The sequence below is a fragment of the Bombina bombina genome, chromosome 3, assembly GCF_027579735.1.
Source record: "Bombina bombina isolate aBomBom1 chromosome 3, aBomBom1.pri, whole genome shotgun sequence".
Classification (NCBI taxonomy): Eukaryota; Metazoa; Chordata; class Amphibia; order Anura; family Bombinatoridae; genus Bombina; species Bombina bombina.
In genome coordinates this window covers 737,347,424-737,366,893 of record NC_069501.1, presented here as the reverse complement: position 1 = coordinate 737,366,893, position 19,470 = coordinate 737,347,424, and the positions used below count along the sequence as shown (strand labels likewise).

General features: G+C 38.5%; 1 protein-coding gene across 1 annotated transcript in view; it reads right to left on the bottom strand.

Moving 5' to 3' along the window:
• The window catches only part of IMPG2 (interphotoreceptor matrix proteoglycan 2), a 116,632-nt gene that overhangs the window by 13,876 nt on the left and 83,286 nt on the right, over positions 1 to 19,470 (bottom strand). The window contains exon 16 of the mRNA XM_053705435.1: positions 13,862 to 14,050. Within this exon, the coding sequence (XP_053561410.1) occupies positions 13,862 to 14,050 (189 nt within the window). The remainder of the gene's footprint in view (positions 1 to 13,861; positions 14,051 to 19,470) is intronic.

Here is a 19,470-nt window from a genome sequence, read left to right as displayed (position 1 = left end):
AAAAGATATTAGCCTACAGTACCAGTAGTATATCACTTATGTTGTCTCTTCCCAGTAAAACTTACAGGGACATTGTACACTAGATTTTTCTTTGCATAAATATTTTGTAGATGATCTATTTATATAGTCTGAGATATATAAATTGTATTTATATAACAATATATAGTTTTGCTTATTTTTAAATAACATTGTGCTGATTTTCAGACTCCTAACCAAGCCCCAAAGTTTTAGATGTATACTGATGTCTACAGATTCCTGGTTGTGTAATCTGTCTTTTCATATTCAGGGAAAGGGGGGAGGGGAGTGTCTGCCTGTTCCTGTTTCCCCAGCCCCTTTCAGTGGGTGTCCCAATCTAACTTTATGCTAAAATGGGAGCTTATAAGTACATTTTAAAAGGTTTTCAACAGGATTTGTATATCACTATCTGTGCATTTTCTTCTTTATAGTAGTGCCAATTACATGCAGTTATTTGAAATTTGGTATATACTGTCCCTTTAACCTGCAGACCATACACACCTGTTTAACCCCCTAAGAAACTCTTTCAATGTTAAGACTACTACATAGACACATCAGCAATATCTGAACCATCCAACTTTATCTTAATCAGCAAATAATCAGCAAATAAGTAAATACAGATGCACTATAGCAATTGGAATGACTCCAGAAAGTGTTTAAGAATGCGGTCTGATCTGTTTGAACTGCTACAGCAATATGGTAGCAATGATAGTGCGCACGTTTTATCTTCTTACTTTGTATAATACCACTCCTGAATGAAGAAATAAATGGGAGCATATGTTCAGGGAACAAAATATCCTACTAGAGCAACAAAAGAAGATTTACACAACAATGTAAGCCAAGCATAAAATACTTAGGTTGATAAAACCTCCATTGCAAAATGAAAATTCAAAAAATGCACAGATATATGGTTATAGAGACTGAAACCCTTTACCCCAAGAAGCCCCTGTAATAAGTCTAAAACCTTAAAACATGCCAATAATGTAACATGTAACTGACACTGGAATGGGAAACATGATATAGGATTAGATAATGCAGGAAAACATCTTTACAATTCTGTTACTATAAGGAATCTCCAATCTTTGGTGAGGATATCCCCTTGAGAGAGATATATTTTGGCCTGAATCTTTAGGCAATCTTTAGGGCAAAATCGACTAGAGAGAGAGACTGGATGGAGGCCAGGGGATGCACAACAGTAGTAAATAATACTAGCATGAGTCAGGATTTTAGGCTGCAGTGCAGATACAGCCCATGCTGCTATACTCCAAAAAGGCAGAAAGAAAACTAAAAAAAAGCAGGGATTTTCTAAGACATTCCAGTCCATTAGAAAAGCCACCCCTGAATTAGTAAAAACACTTGAATTATATATATGATATTATAAGTCTAGTTAAATACACAAAAACATTTAAAGGGACACTGAACCCAAATGTCTTTCTTTCTTGATTCAGGTAGAGCATGCAATTTTAAGCAACTTTTTAATTTACTCATATTATTAAAAAAATGTGTTCTCTTGCTATCTTTATTTGAAAAAAGTAAATCAGAAAGTTGCTTAAAATTGCATGCTCTATCGGAATCATGAAAGAAAAAAATGTGGGTTCAGTATCCATTTAAAGAGACAGTCTACGAGTTTTGCATTATGGCTGGCTCGCTAATAACTTGCAAGTTATTTTCACCGCTCACCTTTCATAGCGCTGCTATTACAGGTTTACAAAAAACTGGCTTGTGAGGGCGATATGGTTGCGTTGAGCTCCATGCTTCACCCAAATACAAGCAGTGTTTTGACATGCTCGTGCATGATTTCCCCATAGACATCAATGGGGAGAGCCAGCTAAAAAAAAGCCGAACACCTAAAATAAAGCAGCGGAAAGCTCCGTAACGCAGCCCCATTGATGTCTATGAGGAAAAAAAAAATTTATGTTTAATCCTAACACCCTAACATAAACCCTGAGTCTAAACACCCCTAATCTGCCACCCCCTACATCGCCGACACCTACATTACACTTATTAACCCCTAATCTGCTGTCCCTAATGTTGCCGCCACCTACCTACTCTTATTAACCCCTAATTTGCCGCCCCCTATGTCACCGCCACCTACCTACACTTATTAACCCCTAATCTGCTGCCCCCTACATCGCCGACACCTACATTACACTTATTAACTTCTAATCTGCTGCCCCCTATATCGCCGCCACCTACCTACACTTATTTACCCCTAATCTGCTGCCCCCAATGTCACCACAGCCACTATACTAAAGTTATTAACCCCTAAACCTCTGGCCTCCCACATCACTAACACTAAATAAAAATATTAACCCCTAACATAACCCTAACCCTAATGTAACCCTAACCCCCCTAACTTTAACATAATTCATATAATTCTAAATAAAACTTACTATTAATAACGAAATAATTCCTATTTAAAAATAAATACTAACTTACCTGTAAAATAAACCCTAAGCTAGCTACAGTATAACTAATAGTATCGATCTTAGGTTTTATTTTTATTTCACAGGTAAGTTTGTATTTATTTTAACTAAGTAGACTAGTTAGTAAATAGTTATTAACTATTTACTAGCTATCTAGTTAAAATAAATACAAATTTACCTGTAAAATAAAACCTAGCCTGCCTTACACTAAAACCTAACATTACAATAAAATTAAATAAATTAAACTAACAAAATACAATTATCTAAAGTACAAAAAATAATAAACACTAAATTACACAAAATAAAAAAAGAATTATCAAAAATAAAAATGAATTACTCCTAATCTAATAGCCCTATCAAAATAAAAAAGCCCCCCCCCCCCAATAAAAAAAAACCTAGCCTACACTAAACTGCCAATGGCCCTTAAAAGGGCCTTTTACTGGGCATTGCCCCAAAGAAATCAGCTCTTTTACCTGTAAAAAAAAAATACAAACAACCCCCAACAGTAAAACCCACCACCCACACAACCAAACCCCCCAAATAAAATCCTATCTAAATAAACCTAAGCTTCTAATTTGCCCTGAAAAGGGCATTTGGATGGGCATTGCCCTTAAAAGGGCATTTAGCTCTTTTACATTGCCCACAACTCTAAGCTAAAAATAAAACCCACCCAATAAACCCTTAAAAAAAACTAACACTAACCCCCGACGATCCACTTACAGTTTTTGAAAACTGGACATCCATCCTCATCCAAACGGCAGAAGTCCTCATCGAAGCCAGCAGAAGTCTTCATCCAAGCGGGCAGAAGTCCTCATCGAAGCCGGCAGAATTCTTCATCCAAACGGGCAGAAATCTTCATCCAGACGGCATCTTCTATCTTCATCTATCCGGCGCGGGTCCATCTTCAAGACATCCGGCGCGGAACATCCTCTTCTTCCGATGGCTGTTGAAGAATGAAGTTTCCCTTTAAATTATGTCATCCAAGATGGTGTCCCTTACAGTCCGATTGGCTAATAGAATTCAGCCAATAGGAATTAAGGGGGAAAAAATTCTATCGGCTGTTGCAATCAGCCAATAGGATTGAGCTTTCATCCTATTGGCTGGTACAATCAGGAAATAGGATTGAGCTTGCATTGTATTGGCTATTCCAATCAGCCAATAGAATGCAAGCTCAATCCTATTGGCTGATTGCAACAGCCAATAGGATTTTTTCCGCTGGATATCTTGAAGATGGACCCGCCTGGATGAAGACTTCTGCCGGCTTCGATGAGGACTTCTGCCGCCTGGATGAGGATGGATGTCCGGTCTTCCAATACTGTAAGTGGATCGTCGGGGGTTAGTGTTAGCTTTTTTTAAGGGTTTATTGGGTGGGTTTTATTTTTATCTTAGGGTTTTGGGCAATGTAAAAGAGCTAAATGCCCTTTTAAGGACAATGCCCAATCCAAATGCCCTTTTCAGGGCAATGGGGAGCTTAGGTTTATTTAGATAGGATTTTATTTGGGGGGTTTGGTTGTGTGGGTGGTGGGTTTTACAGGTAAAAGAGCTGATTTCTTTGGGGCAATGCCTTGCAAAATGTCCTTTTAAGGGACATTGGCAGTTTAGTGTAGGCTAGGTTTTTTTTTTATTTTGGGGGGCTTTTTTATTTTGATAGGGCTATTAGATTAGGAGTAATTCGTTTTTATTTTTGATAATTTCTTTTTTTTATTTTGTGTAATTTAGTGTTTATTATTTTTTGTACTTTAGATAATTTTATTTTATTAATTTAATTTATTTAATTTTATTGTAATGTTAGGTTTTAGTGTAAGGCAGCTTATGTTTTATTTCACAGGTGAGTTTTGTATTTAATAACTATTTACTAACTAGTCTACCTAGTTAAAATGAATACAAACTTATCTGTGAAATAAAAATAAAACCTAAGATAGATACAATGTAACTATTAGTTATATTGTAGCTAGCTTAGGGTTTATTTTACAGGTAAGTTTGTATTTAGTTTTAAATAGGAATTAGTTATTAATTTATTAGGTTTTATTTAGATTTATTTTAATTATATTTAAGCTAGGGGGTGTTAGGGTTAGGGTTACGTTAGGGTTAGGTGTTAATAGGTTTATTAGCGCTGCGGAATCTGTTGGAGCTCTACAAATACCTGATAATAATAATAATTATTATTATTATAGCGGCAGAGTGGGCGGACGGTAGATTAGGGGTTAATAATATTTAAATAGTGTTTTTGATGTGGGAGGGCGGCGGTATAGGGGTTAATAATTTTATTATAGTGGCGACTATGGCGGGAAGCGGCGGAATAGGGGTTAATACATTTTTAAGTGGCGGCGATGTCCAGAGCAGCAGATTAGGGGTTACTAATTTTATTTTAGTGTTTGCGATGCGGGAGGGCCTCAGTTTAGGGGTTAATAGGTAGTTTATAGGTGTTAGTGTACTTTGTGACCGTTTAGTTATGAGTTTTATGGTACAGCTTTGTAACGTAAAACTCATAACTACTGACTTTAGATGGCATTACAGATCTTGACATTTTAGGCTGTACCGCTCACTTTTTGGACTCACCGCAAAACTCGTAATGCCGGCGCTATGGAAGTCCCATTGAAAAAGGACTTTTTTTAAAGTGAGGTACTGACGTTGCGTGACGGCCAAAAAAGTGTGCGGTACAGCTATTCTGACAAGACTCGTAATACCAGCAGTAGTGAAAAAGCATTGTTATGGGCCATAACGATGCTTTTTTACTCATAACGCCAAACTCGTAATCTGGCTGACTGTTTAATTAATACACTTTTTACCTCTGAGATTACCTTGTATCTAAGCCTCTACAGACTGCCCTCTTATTTTAGTTCTTTTGGCAGACATGCATTTTAGCCAATCATTGCTGACTCCTAGGTAACTCCACATGCGTGAGCACAATGTTATCTATAGGGCACACATGAACTAATGCCGTCTAGCTGTGAAAACTGTGAAAATGCCCTGAGATCAGAGGCGGCCTTCAAGGGCTTAGAAATTAGCATGTGAGCCTACCTAGGTTTAGCATTCAACAAAGAATACCAAGAGAACAAAGAAAAATGGATGATAAAAGTAAATTGGAAATTGTTTAAAATGACATGCCCTATCTGAATCATGAAAGTTTAATTTTGACTAGACTGTCCCTTTAAGTGATTCTAGACTTTATATTCATATATATATATATATATATATGCGCAACATAATATAATTATACCAAATCATCTAGGAATACTCTCAAACATGTAAAAAGTCAATTTTGCACTCATCATCACCCTTTGGCTGTTTACTCGTTATGTCCTTTTTGTTGTTGATATAGTACAAAACTCATAGCAGGATGGATTGTGATCATCAATGTCAATGTTGTCCATGTCTGATATGGGTGAACTTTCTAATATCTGCTCATTACCAATACACTCTTTTTTCAATTCAGGTGGTATCCTTTGGTTGTGATTAGTCCAATGTAGAAAAAGCATATCAGGAGCCAATAAACACAACTGGAAACATTGGAATCAACCCCATTATTGATTAATTGAGAAAACCTACGTTCAATCACTTTTGTCAGTCATCAGAAATATTGTATCAATTATCTATCATACTTATTTATTATTTTGCTGAATATCATTTGCTTCTCTGGAGTTCTATAGCCCCCTTGCAAAACAAATCCTGTAAAGCCCGTGAAATGTATTTTAGCTTTTTTAATTATTGTTGATATTTTCCTGTTATTTTTCTTCTATAATTCAAATGGTTTCACCAAATCACACACATAATTTTCAAGTGGTTTGACATGGAATCAAAAATTACACCAACAATCAACTGAGCGAACAATGCTTTTTTTTTTACTTTTTTTTTTTAATTCATTTTTATTAAGGTTTATCACTAGCAACAATTGCAGACAATAATAGATCAGATACAATAAGAGACAGACTGGAATACAATATACAAAACAAAGTATGTAAACATTTTCAGGATACCTAAAAATAAGATGTCTGAAAAAAATGGAACAAGAATAAATAAAACCTCCATTTTACATATAAGGGCCCACTTAAGAAACAAAGGGCCACTCTTGGACCCTCATTAACACATCCAGTCTATCAAGTCTGTTGGCTACTCTAAGATTATATAAGAGAACAATATGATACACACAGTGGCCTCTAGTTATCAAGCCGTCAACCGCAAATATGCTGGAATTCCGCAGCGTATTTGTGGCGAGGCTGATTCGCTGTAGTTATCAAGCCCTACAGCCCAGCAAAAGTAGAATTTAGTGACGTAACATACGATCCGCCAGACTCAGTCCGACACAGATCGATGGTTACGTCACTACAGATGTTCCGAACGCAAGTTCGGCACAATCTGACTACTTTTGGTAGTTATCAAATACCTACCAGGTATGCTCGCCACTATTCCGGGCCAGCTACCTGGTTTTCAATCCGCCGCTCTGGAGGCGGCGGATCCCATAGGAATCAATGGGAGTCTGAAAGCAGCGAAAGATCATGTTCGCTGCTGCCCAATCTCCCATTGATTTCTATGGGAAGTATCTGCACCTAACACCCTAACATGTACCCCGAGTCTAAACACCCCTAATCTGCCCCCCCTACACCGCCGCCACCTACTTTATACTTATTAACCCCTAAACTGCCGCTCCCGGACCCCGCCGCAACTATAATAAACGTATTAACCCCTAAACCGCCGCTCCTGGACCCCGCCGCCACCTACATTATACCTATTAACCCGTAATCTGCTGCCCCCTATACCGCCGTCACCTACATAAAGTTAGTAACCCCTATACTGCCGATCCCGGACCCTGCCGCAAATCTAAACACCCCTAATCTTCCCCCCCCTACACCACTGCCACCTACTTTATACTTATTAACCCCTAAACCGCCGCTCCCAGACCCCGCCGCAACTATAATAAACTTATTACCCCTTAAACCGCCGCTCCCGGACCCCGCCGCAACTATAATAAATATATTAACCCCTAAACCGCCGCTCCCGGACCCCGCCGCCACCTACATTATACCTATTAACCCCTAATCTGCCGCCCCCTATACCGCCGTCACCTATATAAAGTTAGTAACCCCTATACTGCCGATCCCGGACCCTGTCACAAATAAATTAATTGTTTAACCCCTAAACCGCCGCACCCGGAGCCTGCCGCCACCTACATTACATTTATTAACCCCTATCCTGCCCCCCTACACCACCGCCACCTACATTACATTGATTAACCCCTAATCTACCCCCTCTACACCGCCGCCACTATATTAAATAAATTAAACCCTAAACCTAAGTCTAACCCTAACACCCCCCTAACAAATATTATTTAAATTAATCTAAATAAATATTCCTATAATTAAATAAATAATTCCTATTTAAAACTAAATACTTACCTATAAAATAAACCCTAAGATAGCTACAATATAATTAATAATTACATTGTAGCTATTTTAGGGTTTATTTTTATTTTACAGGCAAGTTTGTATTTATTTTAACTAGGTACAATAGCTATTAAATAGTTATTAACTATTTAATAGCTACCTAGCTAAAATAACTACAAAATTACCTGTAAAATAAAACCTAACCTAAGTTACAATTACACCTAACACTACACTATCATTAAATAAATTAAATTAATTAACTACAATTACCTAACATTAAATAAAATTAACTAAAAATAACTAAAGTACAAAAAAAAATCTAAATTACAGAAAATAAAAAAATTACAAGAATTTTAAACTAATTACACCTAATCTAAGCCCCCTAATAAAATAAAAAAGCCCCCCAAAATAATAAAATTCCCTACCCTAAACTAAATTACAAATATCCCTTAAAAGGGCCTTTTGAGGAGAATTGCTCCAAAGTAACCAGCTCTTTTACCAGCCCTTAAAAGGGTCTTTTGCGGGGCATTGCCCCAAAGTAATCAGCTCTTTTACCTGTAAAAAAAATAAATACAATACCCCCCAACATTACAACCCACCACCCACACACCCCCTACTCTAAAACCAACCCGATCCCCCCTTAAAAAAACCTAACACTACCCCATTGAAGATCACCCTACCTTGAGCCGTCTTCACCCAGCCGGGCCGAACTCCTCATCCGATCCGGGCACAAGTGGTCCTCCAGCCGGGCAGAAGTCTTCATCCGATCAGGGCAGAAGAGGTCCTCCATCCAGCAGAAGTCTTCATCCAAGCGGCATCTTCTATCTCCATCCTGGCGGCGATGAGCGGCTCCATCTTGAAGACCTCCAGCATGGAACATCCTCCTCGGCCGACGGACTAACGACGAATGATGGTTCCTTTAAATGACATCATCCAAGATGGCGTCCCTCGAATTCCGATTGGCTGATAGGATTCTATTAGCCAATCGGAATTAAGGTAGGAAAAATCTGATTGGTTGATTTAATCAGCCAATCGGATTGAAGTTCAATCCGATTGGCTGATTACATCAGCCAATCGGATGTTTCCTACCTTAATTCCGATTAGCTGATAGAATCCTATCAGCCAATCGGAATTCAAGGGACGCCATCTTGGATGACGTCATTTAAAGGAACCGTCATTCGTCGTTAGTCCGTCGGCCGAGGAGGATGTTCCGCGCTGGAGGTCTTCAAGATGGAGCCGCTCATCGCTGCCAGGATGAAGATAGAAGATGCCGCTTGGATGAAGACTTCTGCTGGATGGAGGACCTCTTCTGCCCCGATCGGATGAAGACTTCTGCACGCCTGGAGGACCACATGTGCCCAGATCGGATGAAGAGTTCGGCCCGGCTGGGTGAACACGGCTCAAGGTAGGGTGATCTTCAATGGGGTAGTGTTAGGTTTTTTTTTAAGGGGGGATCGGGTGGGTTTTAGAGTAGGGGTGTGTGGGTGGTGGGTTGTAATGTTGGGGGGGTATTGTATTTATTTTTTTTACAGGTAAAAGAGCTGATCACTTTGGGGCAATGCCCCGCAAAAGGCCCTTTTAAGTGCTGGTAAAAGAGCTGGTTACTTTGGGTCAATGCCCCGCAAAAGGCACTTTTAAGGGCTATTTGTAATTTAGTTTAGGGTGGGGAATTTTATTATTTTGGAGGGGCTTTTTTATTTTATTAGGGGGCTTAGATTAGGTGTAATTAGTTTAAAATTCTTGTAATATTTTTTTATTTTTTGTAATTTAGTGTTTTGTTTTTTTGTACTATAGTTTAGTTTATTTAATTGTATTTTAGTTTAGATAATTGTAGTTAATTTATTTAATTAATTTATTGATAGTGTAGTGTTAGGAGTATTTGTAACTTAGGTTAGGATTTATTTTCTGTAATTTAGATTTTTTTTGTACTTTAGTTATTTTTAGTTAATTTTATTTAATGTTAGGTAATTGTAGTTAATTAATTTAATTTATTTAATGATAGTGTAGTGTTAGGTGTAATTGTAACTTAGGTTAGGTTTTATTTTACAGGTAATTTTGTAGTTATTTTGGCTAGGTAGCTATTAAATAGTTAATAACTATTTAATAGCTATTGTACCTAGTTAAAATAAATACAAACTTGCCTGTAAAATAAAAATAAACCCTAAAATAGCTACAATGTAATTATTAATTATATTGTAGCTATCTTAGGGTTTATTTTATAGGTAAGTATTTAGTTTTAAATAGGAATGATTTATTTAATTATAGGAATATTTATTTAGATTAATTTAAATAATATTTAAGTTAGGGGGGTATTAGGGTTAGGGTTAGACCTAGGTTTAGGGGTTAATTCATTTAATATAGTGGTGGCAGTGTGGGGGGGGTAGATTAGGGGTTAATCAATGTAATGTAGGTGGCGGCGGTGTAGGGGGGGCAGGATAGGGGTTAATAAATGTAATGTAGGTGGCGGCAGGCTCCGGGTGCAGTGGTTTAGGGGTTAAACAATTAATTTATTTGCGGCGGGGTCCGGGATAGGCAGGATAGGGGTTACTAGCTTTATGTAGGTGGCGGCGGTATAGGGGGCGGCAGATTAGGGGTTAATAGGTATAATGTAGGTGGCGGTGGGGTCCGGGAGCAGCGGTTTAGGGGTTAATATATTTATTATAGTTGCGGCGGGGTCTGGGAGCGGCAGTTTAGGGGTTAATAATGTTATTCATTTGCTGGGGGCTCTGTGAGCGGCGGTTTAGGGGGTAAAACAGTATAGTATAGTGTGGGTGCTTAGTGAAAGGCTAGCAAGAAAGCTGCGAAGAAGCCGATGAGCAGCGAGATCGATGACTGTCAGTTAACAACAATCCGCTGCTCATCGCTCTGTACTTGGTGCGCGGCTTCTTGACAGCTTTCTTGATAACTTTGGCGAACGTATTCAGGTCCGCGGCGGCAATGTTAGGCGAGCTTAGGCGAGCGTATTGGGCCGGCGAATGCAGGTAAGTAGACAGCTTCATAACTAGAGGCCTATGTAATAAACCATACATCATCAAATAAGATACAACAAATGGTGCTGAAAATAAAAGGAGCAGCGTATGTTACAGCACTTTTTTGGCTCATTTTAGGTTCTAAATTCTTTACACCAAATTCTGTGTTGGTCATGGCTAGTGCTGAATAAACCTAAGAATCTATCAGACAGATAATAAACTGATTTGGAAATAGCCCAACAATTGAGTAATACAAGAAAGAAAAAAAAATACAGAATATAGCCCCATAAAGTAACGTGTAGGGGAAGGGTTGCATATAGCTTTACAGAATATATAGATTACTAAAATGGGGAAAAAGCAAGCTAGGTTCACTAAGCTACATATAAGCAACCACTAGATCAGACTGAAGAGAGAGAGCTGATGAAACTAGCATAGAATAGAAGTAAAGTTGAGTTCCAGCCACCGCATATCTTTAAAAAAGGACCTTTATTAAAACACCCTGCCATCTTTTAATAAAGGTCCCTTTTTAAAGATATGCAGTGTCTGGAACTCAACTTTATTTCTATTGTATGCTAGCTGGAAGTGGCTGATCCAGGCTCCATGCCCCACAGAGTGCTGTTTTCTGAATTGTGGAAAACTAGCATGGAGCAAGTTAAAGCTCAAAACTATATATTATAATAATAACCTCCACATAGGGATATACAACTTATTCCTAAGAATTAAGCAGCCAATGAAGACCCTGCTACGTGGGCAGCAAATAGCTAGGCAATGGACATATACATTCCTAATGGAGAGATTATAAATAACCAGTGTTTAAAAAGCTATAAGGTCCCAACTAAACATAACTACTGAATACCCCCCAAATTGCAACAGAATAAATTGTAATCTAGGTTACAGTTGTAGCGTATAATATTAGTTTTGCTAAAGTTACTTATTTTGTTTATCTCAACAGTCAAAAGTAGCATACTGAAAAGATGGTATGCAAAAAAGACAAGAAAATGAACAAAGGCCCCATAGCATAGTGGACATCTTCAGTCTATACCTTGCAAATGCAATAGTATATAGTTAAACCTGAACGGTTCATCAAAATATATATAAAATAAAGAACTAAGTTTAACTTTTCAAAATCTCAGACTTTATGCAGTCATCATGAAGCACTGTGCAAACTCTTGTCAATATAACTTAAAATATATATTGCAGCAGCCATAGAACTTAACTTCCCTCAGCTACAGCATACTGCCATTAATGTGAAGCAGGCAAGGTAGTTTTAAAATATCCTGGACTCACGTAAAACATTTCTGAGGGATTGTCTGCAATAAACTATAATTCTAGCTGCTATGGGGTATACCTATTAATTTATAAATAAACAGTCAGGCTATAATAGATCAATTTAAACTGGCATATCACCCAACTGAAATGTTTGATGTATATGCTTCCAGTTATCATACCCATAAGTGCTAGAAACAGTGTTATAGTAACCCCACTCCAGATCTGTGAGATGAGCATGGTATTATGAGAAAGTCCATGTATATTGTAAATCTGTTGAAAGTGGGCCTGTACTGCAGCCCACACACTTCACAAATAGATCTCTCTGAGACAAATGACCCATGATTTAGGAAGAGACTCCATGGGCCACCACAAGCTCTCAGCTGGGAAGAGTGCGCAGGGAAGCATTGCATCAACACAGCTCATACCAACTTGAAGTCAAGGACCTGAACAAACAACACCCTCATCTGGTGGGCTCTCTCCTCGTTCCATCTCCTCACAATGCTGGATATCCTCTCTCCCTCACCACCATCCGTTGCCAGGTAGGAGGCACCAGCATGGGTCACCTTGTCAGCCGAGCACAGGACAGCTCATCATGCCTCTCCTCTATAACAACTCTGCTCTCCGTCATTTCAGAGCCGCCATTGGCAATAAGCGCCACAGTGTTGCTTTCCTTGACAGGTAAGGATGTTGCTCTATGTGCTTCCATTTTTAATGTCCCCAATGTCTCAGGTTCCTTGGAGCTTATATCTTTCTGCAGGATCGGCTTGCCCTCTAAAGTGAGAATTAAGTCTCCTGGTGTCTCAGGTTTGCTAGCTCTCCCCCATGTCATGTAGGTGCTCTGCAAGGTGTGAAAAATGCTCACAAAATAGATTATCCAGTGCCTTCAGCAATGATAGTTCACAAGGCTCCATTATATAATTAAAAGAATGAAAGTTCCAGCTCTCAATGGCTGTTTTACCTGGATAAACGGGGTGGGGGGGGGGGTAGGCATAGGCCACATACACAATTGCACTGCCACTGCAGGCCTTACCGTTCTGGTACTTTAAGATGCACAGCTAGTCACCAATTTGGTTCACAATTAGCAGCAAGTGCTGATCTAGCAAAATCTGTATAAATCAAGGTTGGATGGTGTAACTATCGGCTGATATTCAGAGGATTAACCAGCTTATCATCACAGCTTCAAAGTAATTCAGCCATCTTGGCCACCATCGCCCAGAAGCTTCCCCCTGAGCATACAATGCTTTTATTCAGTTATTCTGATGGGCTGAAATGCGGACCAGTGAGAGAAGATATACATATTTTTATCTACATACTCCAAGATGCACAAAGCTGCTACTACACAGATATGAGATATGTAACATAGGAAAAATGTATTTATGTATTTACTGTATAACATTTAAACATCCAAGGCAGCAGTAGTTTTGTGGGGGTGCAAAAATGCCCTAACTGACATGATTGCACCCGCCACTACTGACCCTTCACACCTAGCCACCAACTTAACATTCATAAAACGCCAATTGCTCCACCCCACCAATACTGTCTCCACCCACTGAACACACAGGAATCTGCCCAAATGGCTCCCTGACTTAGTGAGGATAGTAACTTCAATATTGACATTGACTGCCTAATGTGTTGTGAATGCAGGTTTTTAACTAGTAAGGTGTGCATAGTTACAATTTACATATTGTTTTGCATCATTTTATCATTGAAATTAATCATTTGCACAATCAAGGGAAATTCAGCCATAGTTTTTCTAGACATCATTCTTTTTAATAGTAATTAGAAAAGGTCAAGAACTTACCCATAAGATTCCTCTTGATCACTCTTTGTGCTTTGAACACGAAGTGTCCTCGCCAGGAAAAAGATTATAGCAGAGGCTACAAGAAGGAAGCCAGCTACAGATGCAATAGCAATACCAACCACTAAAGGTTCAGAGACATACTCTTCACAATGCTCTCCACGGTACCACCAGTTTTCTCCTACACGGCATCTATAGGAAATACATGCACATTATTCAAAAAAATGAACAGAAAGAAAAAACATAATTTATGTAAGAACTTACCTGATAAATTCATTTCTTTCATATTAACAAGAGTCCATGAGCTAGTGACGTATGGGATATACATTCCTACCAGGAGGGGCAAAGTTTCCCAAACCTTAAAATGCCTATAAATACACCCCTCACCACACCCACAAATCAGTTTAACGAATAGCCAAGAAGTGGGGTGATAAGAAAAAAAGTGCGAAGCATATAAAATAAGGAATTGGAATAATTGTGCTTTATACAAAAAAATCATAACCACCACAAAAAAGGGTGGGCCTCATGGACTCTTGTTAATATGAAAGAAATGAATTTATCAGGTAAGTTCTTACATAAATTATGTTTTCTTTCATGTAATTAACAAGAGTCCATGAGCTAGTGACGTATGGGATAATGACTACCCAAGATGTGGATCTTTCCACACAAGAGTCACTAGAGAGGGAGGGATAAAATAAAGACAGCCAATTCCTGCTGAAAATAATCCACACCCAAAATAAAGTTTAACAAAAAACATAAGCAGAAGATTCAAACTGAAACCGCTGCCTGAAGAACTTTTCTACCAAAAACTGCTTCAGAAGAAGAAAATACATCAAAATGGTAGAATTTAGTAAAAGTATGCAAAGAGGACCAAGTTGCTGCTTTGCAGATCTGGTCAACCGAAGCTTCATTCCTAAACGCCCAGGAAGTAGATACTGACCTAGTAGAATGAGCTGTAATTCTCTGAGGCGGAATTTTACCCGACTCAACATAGGCAAGATGAATTAAAGATTTCAACCAAGATGCCAAAGAAATGGCAGAAGCTTTCTGGCCTTTCCTAGAACCGGAAAAGATAACAAATAGACTAGAAGTCTTACAGAAAGATTTCGTAGCTTCAACATAATATTTCAAAGCTCTAACAACATCCAAAGAATGCAACGATTTCTCCTTAGAATTCTTAGGATTAGGACATAATGAAGGAACCACAATTTCTCTACTAATGTTGTTGGAATTCACAACTTTAGGTAAAAATTCAAAAGAAGTTCGCAACACCGCCTTATCCTGATGAAGAATCAGAAAAGGAGACTCACAAGAAAGAGCAGATAATTCAGAAACTCTTCTGGCAGAAGAGATGGCCAAAAGGAACAAAACTTTCCAAGAAAGTAATTTAATATCCAATGAATGCATAGGTTCAAATGGAGGAGCTTGAAGAGCCCCCAGAACCAAATTCAAACTCCAAGGAGGAGAAATTGACTTAATGACAGGCTTTATACGAACCAAAGCTTGTACAAAACAATGAATATCAGGAAGAATAGCAATCTTTCTGTGAAAAAGAACAGAAAGAGCAGAGATTTGACCTTTCAAGGAACTTGCGGACAAACCCTTATCTAAACCATCCTGAAGAAATTGTAATATTCTCGGTATTCTAAAAGAATGCCAAGAAAAATGATGAGAAAGACACCAAGAAATATAAGTCTTCCAGACTCTATAATATATCTCTCTGGATACAGATTTACGAGCCTGTAACATAGTATTAATCACAGAGTCAGAGAAACCTCTTTGACCAAGAATCAAGCGTTCAATCTCCATACCTTTAAATTTAAGGATTTCAGATCCTGATGGAAAAAAGGACCTTGAGACAAAAGGTCTGGTCTTAACGGAAGAGTCCACGGTTGGCAAGAGGCCATCCGGACAAGATCCGCATACCAAAACCTGTGAGGCCATGCCGGAGCTACCAGCAGAACAAACGAGCATTCCTTCAGAATCTTGGAGATTACTCTTGGAAGAAGAACTAGAGGCGGAAAGATATAGGCAGGATGATACTTCCAAGGAAGTGAAAATGCATCCACTGCCTCCGCCTGAGGATCCCGGGATCTGGACAGATACCTGGGAAGTTTCTTGTTTAGATGAGAAGCCATCAGATCTATTTCTGGAAGTTCCCACATTTGAACAATCTGAAGAAATACCTCTGGGTGAAGAGACCATTCGCCCGGATGCAACGTTTGGCGACTGAGATAATCCGCTTTCCAATTGTCCATACCTGGGAAATAAACCGCAGAGATTAGACAGGAGCTGGATTCCGCCCAAACCAAAATTCGAGATACTTCTTTCATAGCCAGAGGACTGTGAGTCCCTCCTTGATGATTGATGTATGCCACAGTTGTGACATTGTCTTATCTGAAAACAATGAACAACTCTCTCCTCAGAAGAGGCCAAAACTGAAGAGCTCTGAAAATTGCACGGAGTTCCAAAATATTGATCGGAAATCTCACCTCCTGAGATTCCCAAACCCCTTGTGCCGTCAGATACCCCCACACAGCTCCCCAACCTGTAAGACTTGTATCTGTTGAGATTATAGTCCAGGTCGGAAGAACAAAGAAGCCCCCTGAACTAAACGATGGTGATCTGTCCACCATGTCAGAGAGTGTCGTAAAATCGGTTTAAAGATATTAATTGAGATATCTTTGAGTAATCCCTGCACCATTGGTTCAGCATACAGAGCTGAAGAGGTCGCATGTGAAAACGAGCAAAGGAGATCGCATCTGATGCGGCAGTCCTAAGACCCAACATTTCCATGCATAAGGCTACCAAAGGGAATGATTGTGACTGAAGGTTTTGACAAGCTGATATCAATGTTAAACTTCTCTTGTCTGACAAGGACAGAGTCATAGACACTGAATTTATCTAGAAACCTAAAAAGGTTACCCTTGTCTGAGAAATCAATGAACTGATTGGTAAATTGATCCTCCAACCATGAACTTGAAGAAACAACACAAGTCGATTCGTATGAGATTCTTCGAAAATGAGAAGACTGAGCAAGTACCAAGATATCGTCCAAATAAGGAAATACCAAAACCCTATTCTCTGATTACAGAAAGAAGGGCACCGAGAACCTTTGAAAAAAATTCTTGGAACTGAGGCTAGGCCAAACAGTAGAGCCACAAAACTGGTAATGCTTGTCTAAAAAGAGAATCTCAGACACTAAAAGTGATCTGGATGAATCGGAATATGCAGATACACATCCTGTAAATCTATTGTAGACATATAATGCCCTTGCTAAACAAAAGGCAGGATAGTCCTACAGTAACCATCTTGAATGTTGGTATCCTAACATAACGATTCAATAATGATAGATCCAGAACTGGTCTGAAGGAATTGACCTTCTTTGGTACAATGAAGAGATAAAATAAAACCCCAGCCCCTGTTCCAGAACTGGAACTGGCATAAATACTCCAGCCAACTCTAGATCTGAAACACATTTCAGAAATGCTGAGCCTTGCTGTGTCAACTGGGACACGGGAAAGAAAAGAATCTCTTAGCAGGAGGCCTTAACTTGAAGCCAATTCTGTACCTTTCTGAAACAATGTTTCTGAAACCAGAGATTAAGAACGGAATTGATCCAAATTTCTTTGAAGAAAACGTAATCTGCCCCATACCAGCTGAGCTGGAATAAGGGCCGCACCTTCATAGGTACTTAGGAGCTGGCTATAGGTTTCTATAAGGCTTGGATATATTCCAAACTGGAAATAGTTTCCAAACTGATACCGCTCCTGAGGATGAAGGATCAGGCTTTTGTTCCTTGTTGTGAGGAAAGGAACGAAATGATTATTTACCCTGGAAAGAAAGGGAAAGCAAAGTTGACTTAGAAGACATGTCAGTATTCCAAGTTTAATCCATAAAGCTTTTCTAGCTAAAATAGCTAGAGACATATACCTGACATCAACTCTAATGATATCAAAAGATGGTATCACCAATAAAATTATTAGCATGTTATAGAATAATAATAATGCTATAAAATTATGATCTGTTACTTGTTGCGCTAAAGCTTCTAACCAAAAAGTTGAAGCTGCAGCAACATCCGCTAAAAATATAGCAGGTCTAAGAAGATTACCTGAACATAAGTAAGCTTTTCTTAGAAAAGATTCAATTTTCCTATCTAAAGGATCCTTAAATGAAGTACTATCTGCCATAGGAATAGTAGTACATTAGCAGGAGTAGAGACAGCCCCATAACCTTAGGGATTTTTGTCCCAAAAAACTCTAATCTGTCAGATGGCACAGGATATAATTTGCTTAAACGTCTAGAAGGAGTAAATAAATTACCCAAATTATTCCATTCCCTGGAAATTACTTCAGAAATAGCATCAGGGAGATAAAACACTTCTGGAATAACTACAGGAGATTTAAAAACCTTATTTAAACGTTTACATTTAGTATCAAGAGGACCAGAATCCTCTATTTCTAATGCAAATAACACTTCTTTAAGTAAAGAACGAATAAATTCCATCTTGAACAAATACAAAGATTTATCAGCATCAACCTCTGATACAGAAACCTCTGAACCAGAAGAACCATTATCAGTATCAGAATGATGATGTTCATTTAAAAATTCATCTGAAAAAAAGAGAAGTTTTAAAAGACTTTTATGTATACTAGAAGGAGAAATAACAGACATAGCCTTCTTAATGGATTTAAAAAATAAAATCTCTTATGTTATCAGAAACACTCTGAAAATTAGATGTTGACGGACAGCAACAGGTAATGTAACAGTACTAAAGGAAATTTTATCTGCATTAATAAGTTTGACATGACATGCAATACAAATAACAGCTGGAGAAAACAGATACCAAAAGTTTATAGCAGACTTAGCTTGGTAGCTCCAGCACTGTGCAGTGATTTTCCTGTAGTATCTTCTGACTCAGTTGCAACGTGGAACATCTTGCAATATGTAAAAGAAAAAAAAACAACATATAAAGCAAAATTGATCAAATTCCTTAAATGACAGTTTCAGGAATGGGAAAAAAATGCCAGTGAACAAGCTTCTAGCAACCAGAAGCAATAAATAATGAGACTTAAATAATGTGGAGACAAAAATGACGCCCATATTTTTTAGCGCCAAAAAAGACGCCCACATTATTTGGCGCCTAAATGCTTTTGGCGCCAAAAATGACGCCACATCCGGAACGCCGACATCTTTGACGCAAAATAACGTCAAAAAATGACGCAACTTCCGGCGACACGTATGACGCCGGAAACGGAAAAGAATTTTTGCGCCAAAAAAGTCCGCGCCAAGAATGACGCAATAAAATGAAGCATTTTCAGCCCCCGCGAGCCTAACAGCCCACAGGGAAAAAAGTCAAATTTTTGAGGTAAGAAAAAATATGATAATTCAATGCATAATCCCAAATATGAAACTGACTGTCTGGAAATAAGGAAAGTTGAACATTCTGAGTCAAGGCAAATAAATGTTTGAATACATATATTTAGAACTTTATAAATAAAGTGCCCAACCATAGCTTAGAGTGTCACAGAAAATAAGACTTACTTACCCCAGGACACTCATCTACATGTTTGTAGAAAGCCAAACCAGTACTGAAACGAGAATCAGTAGAG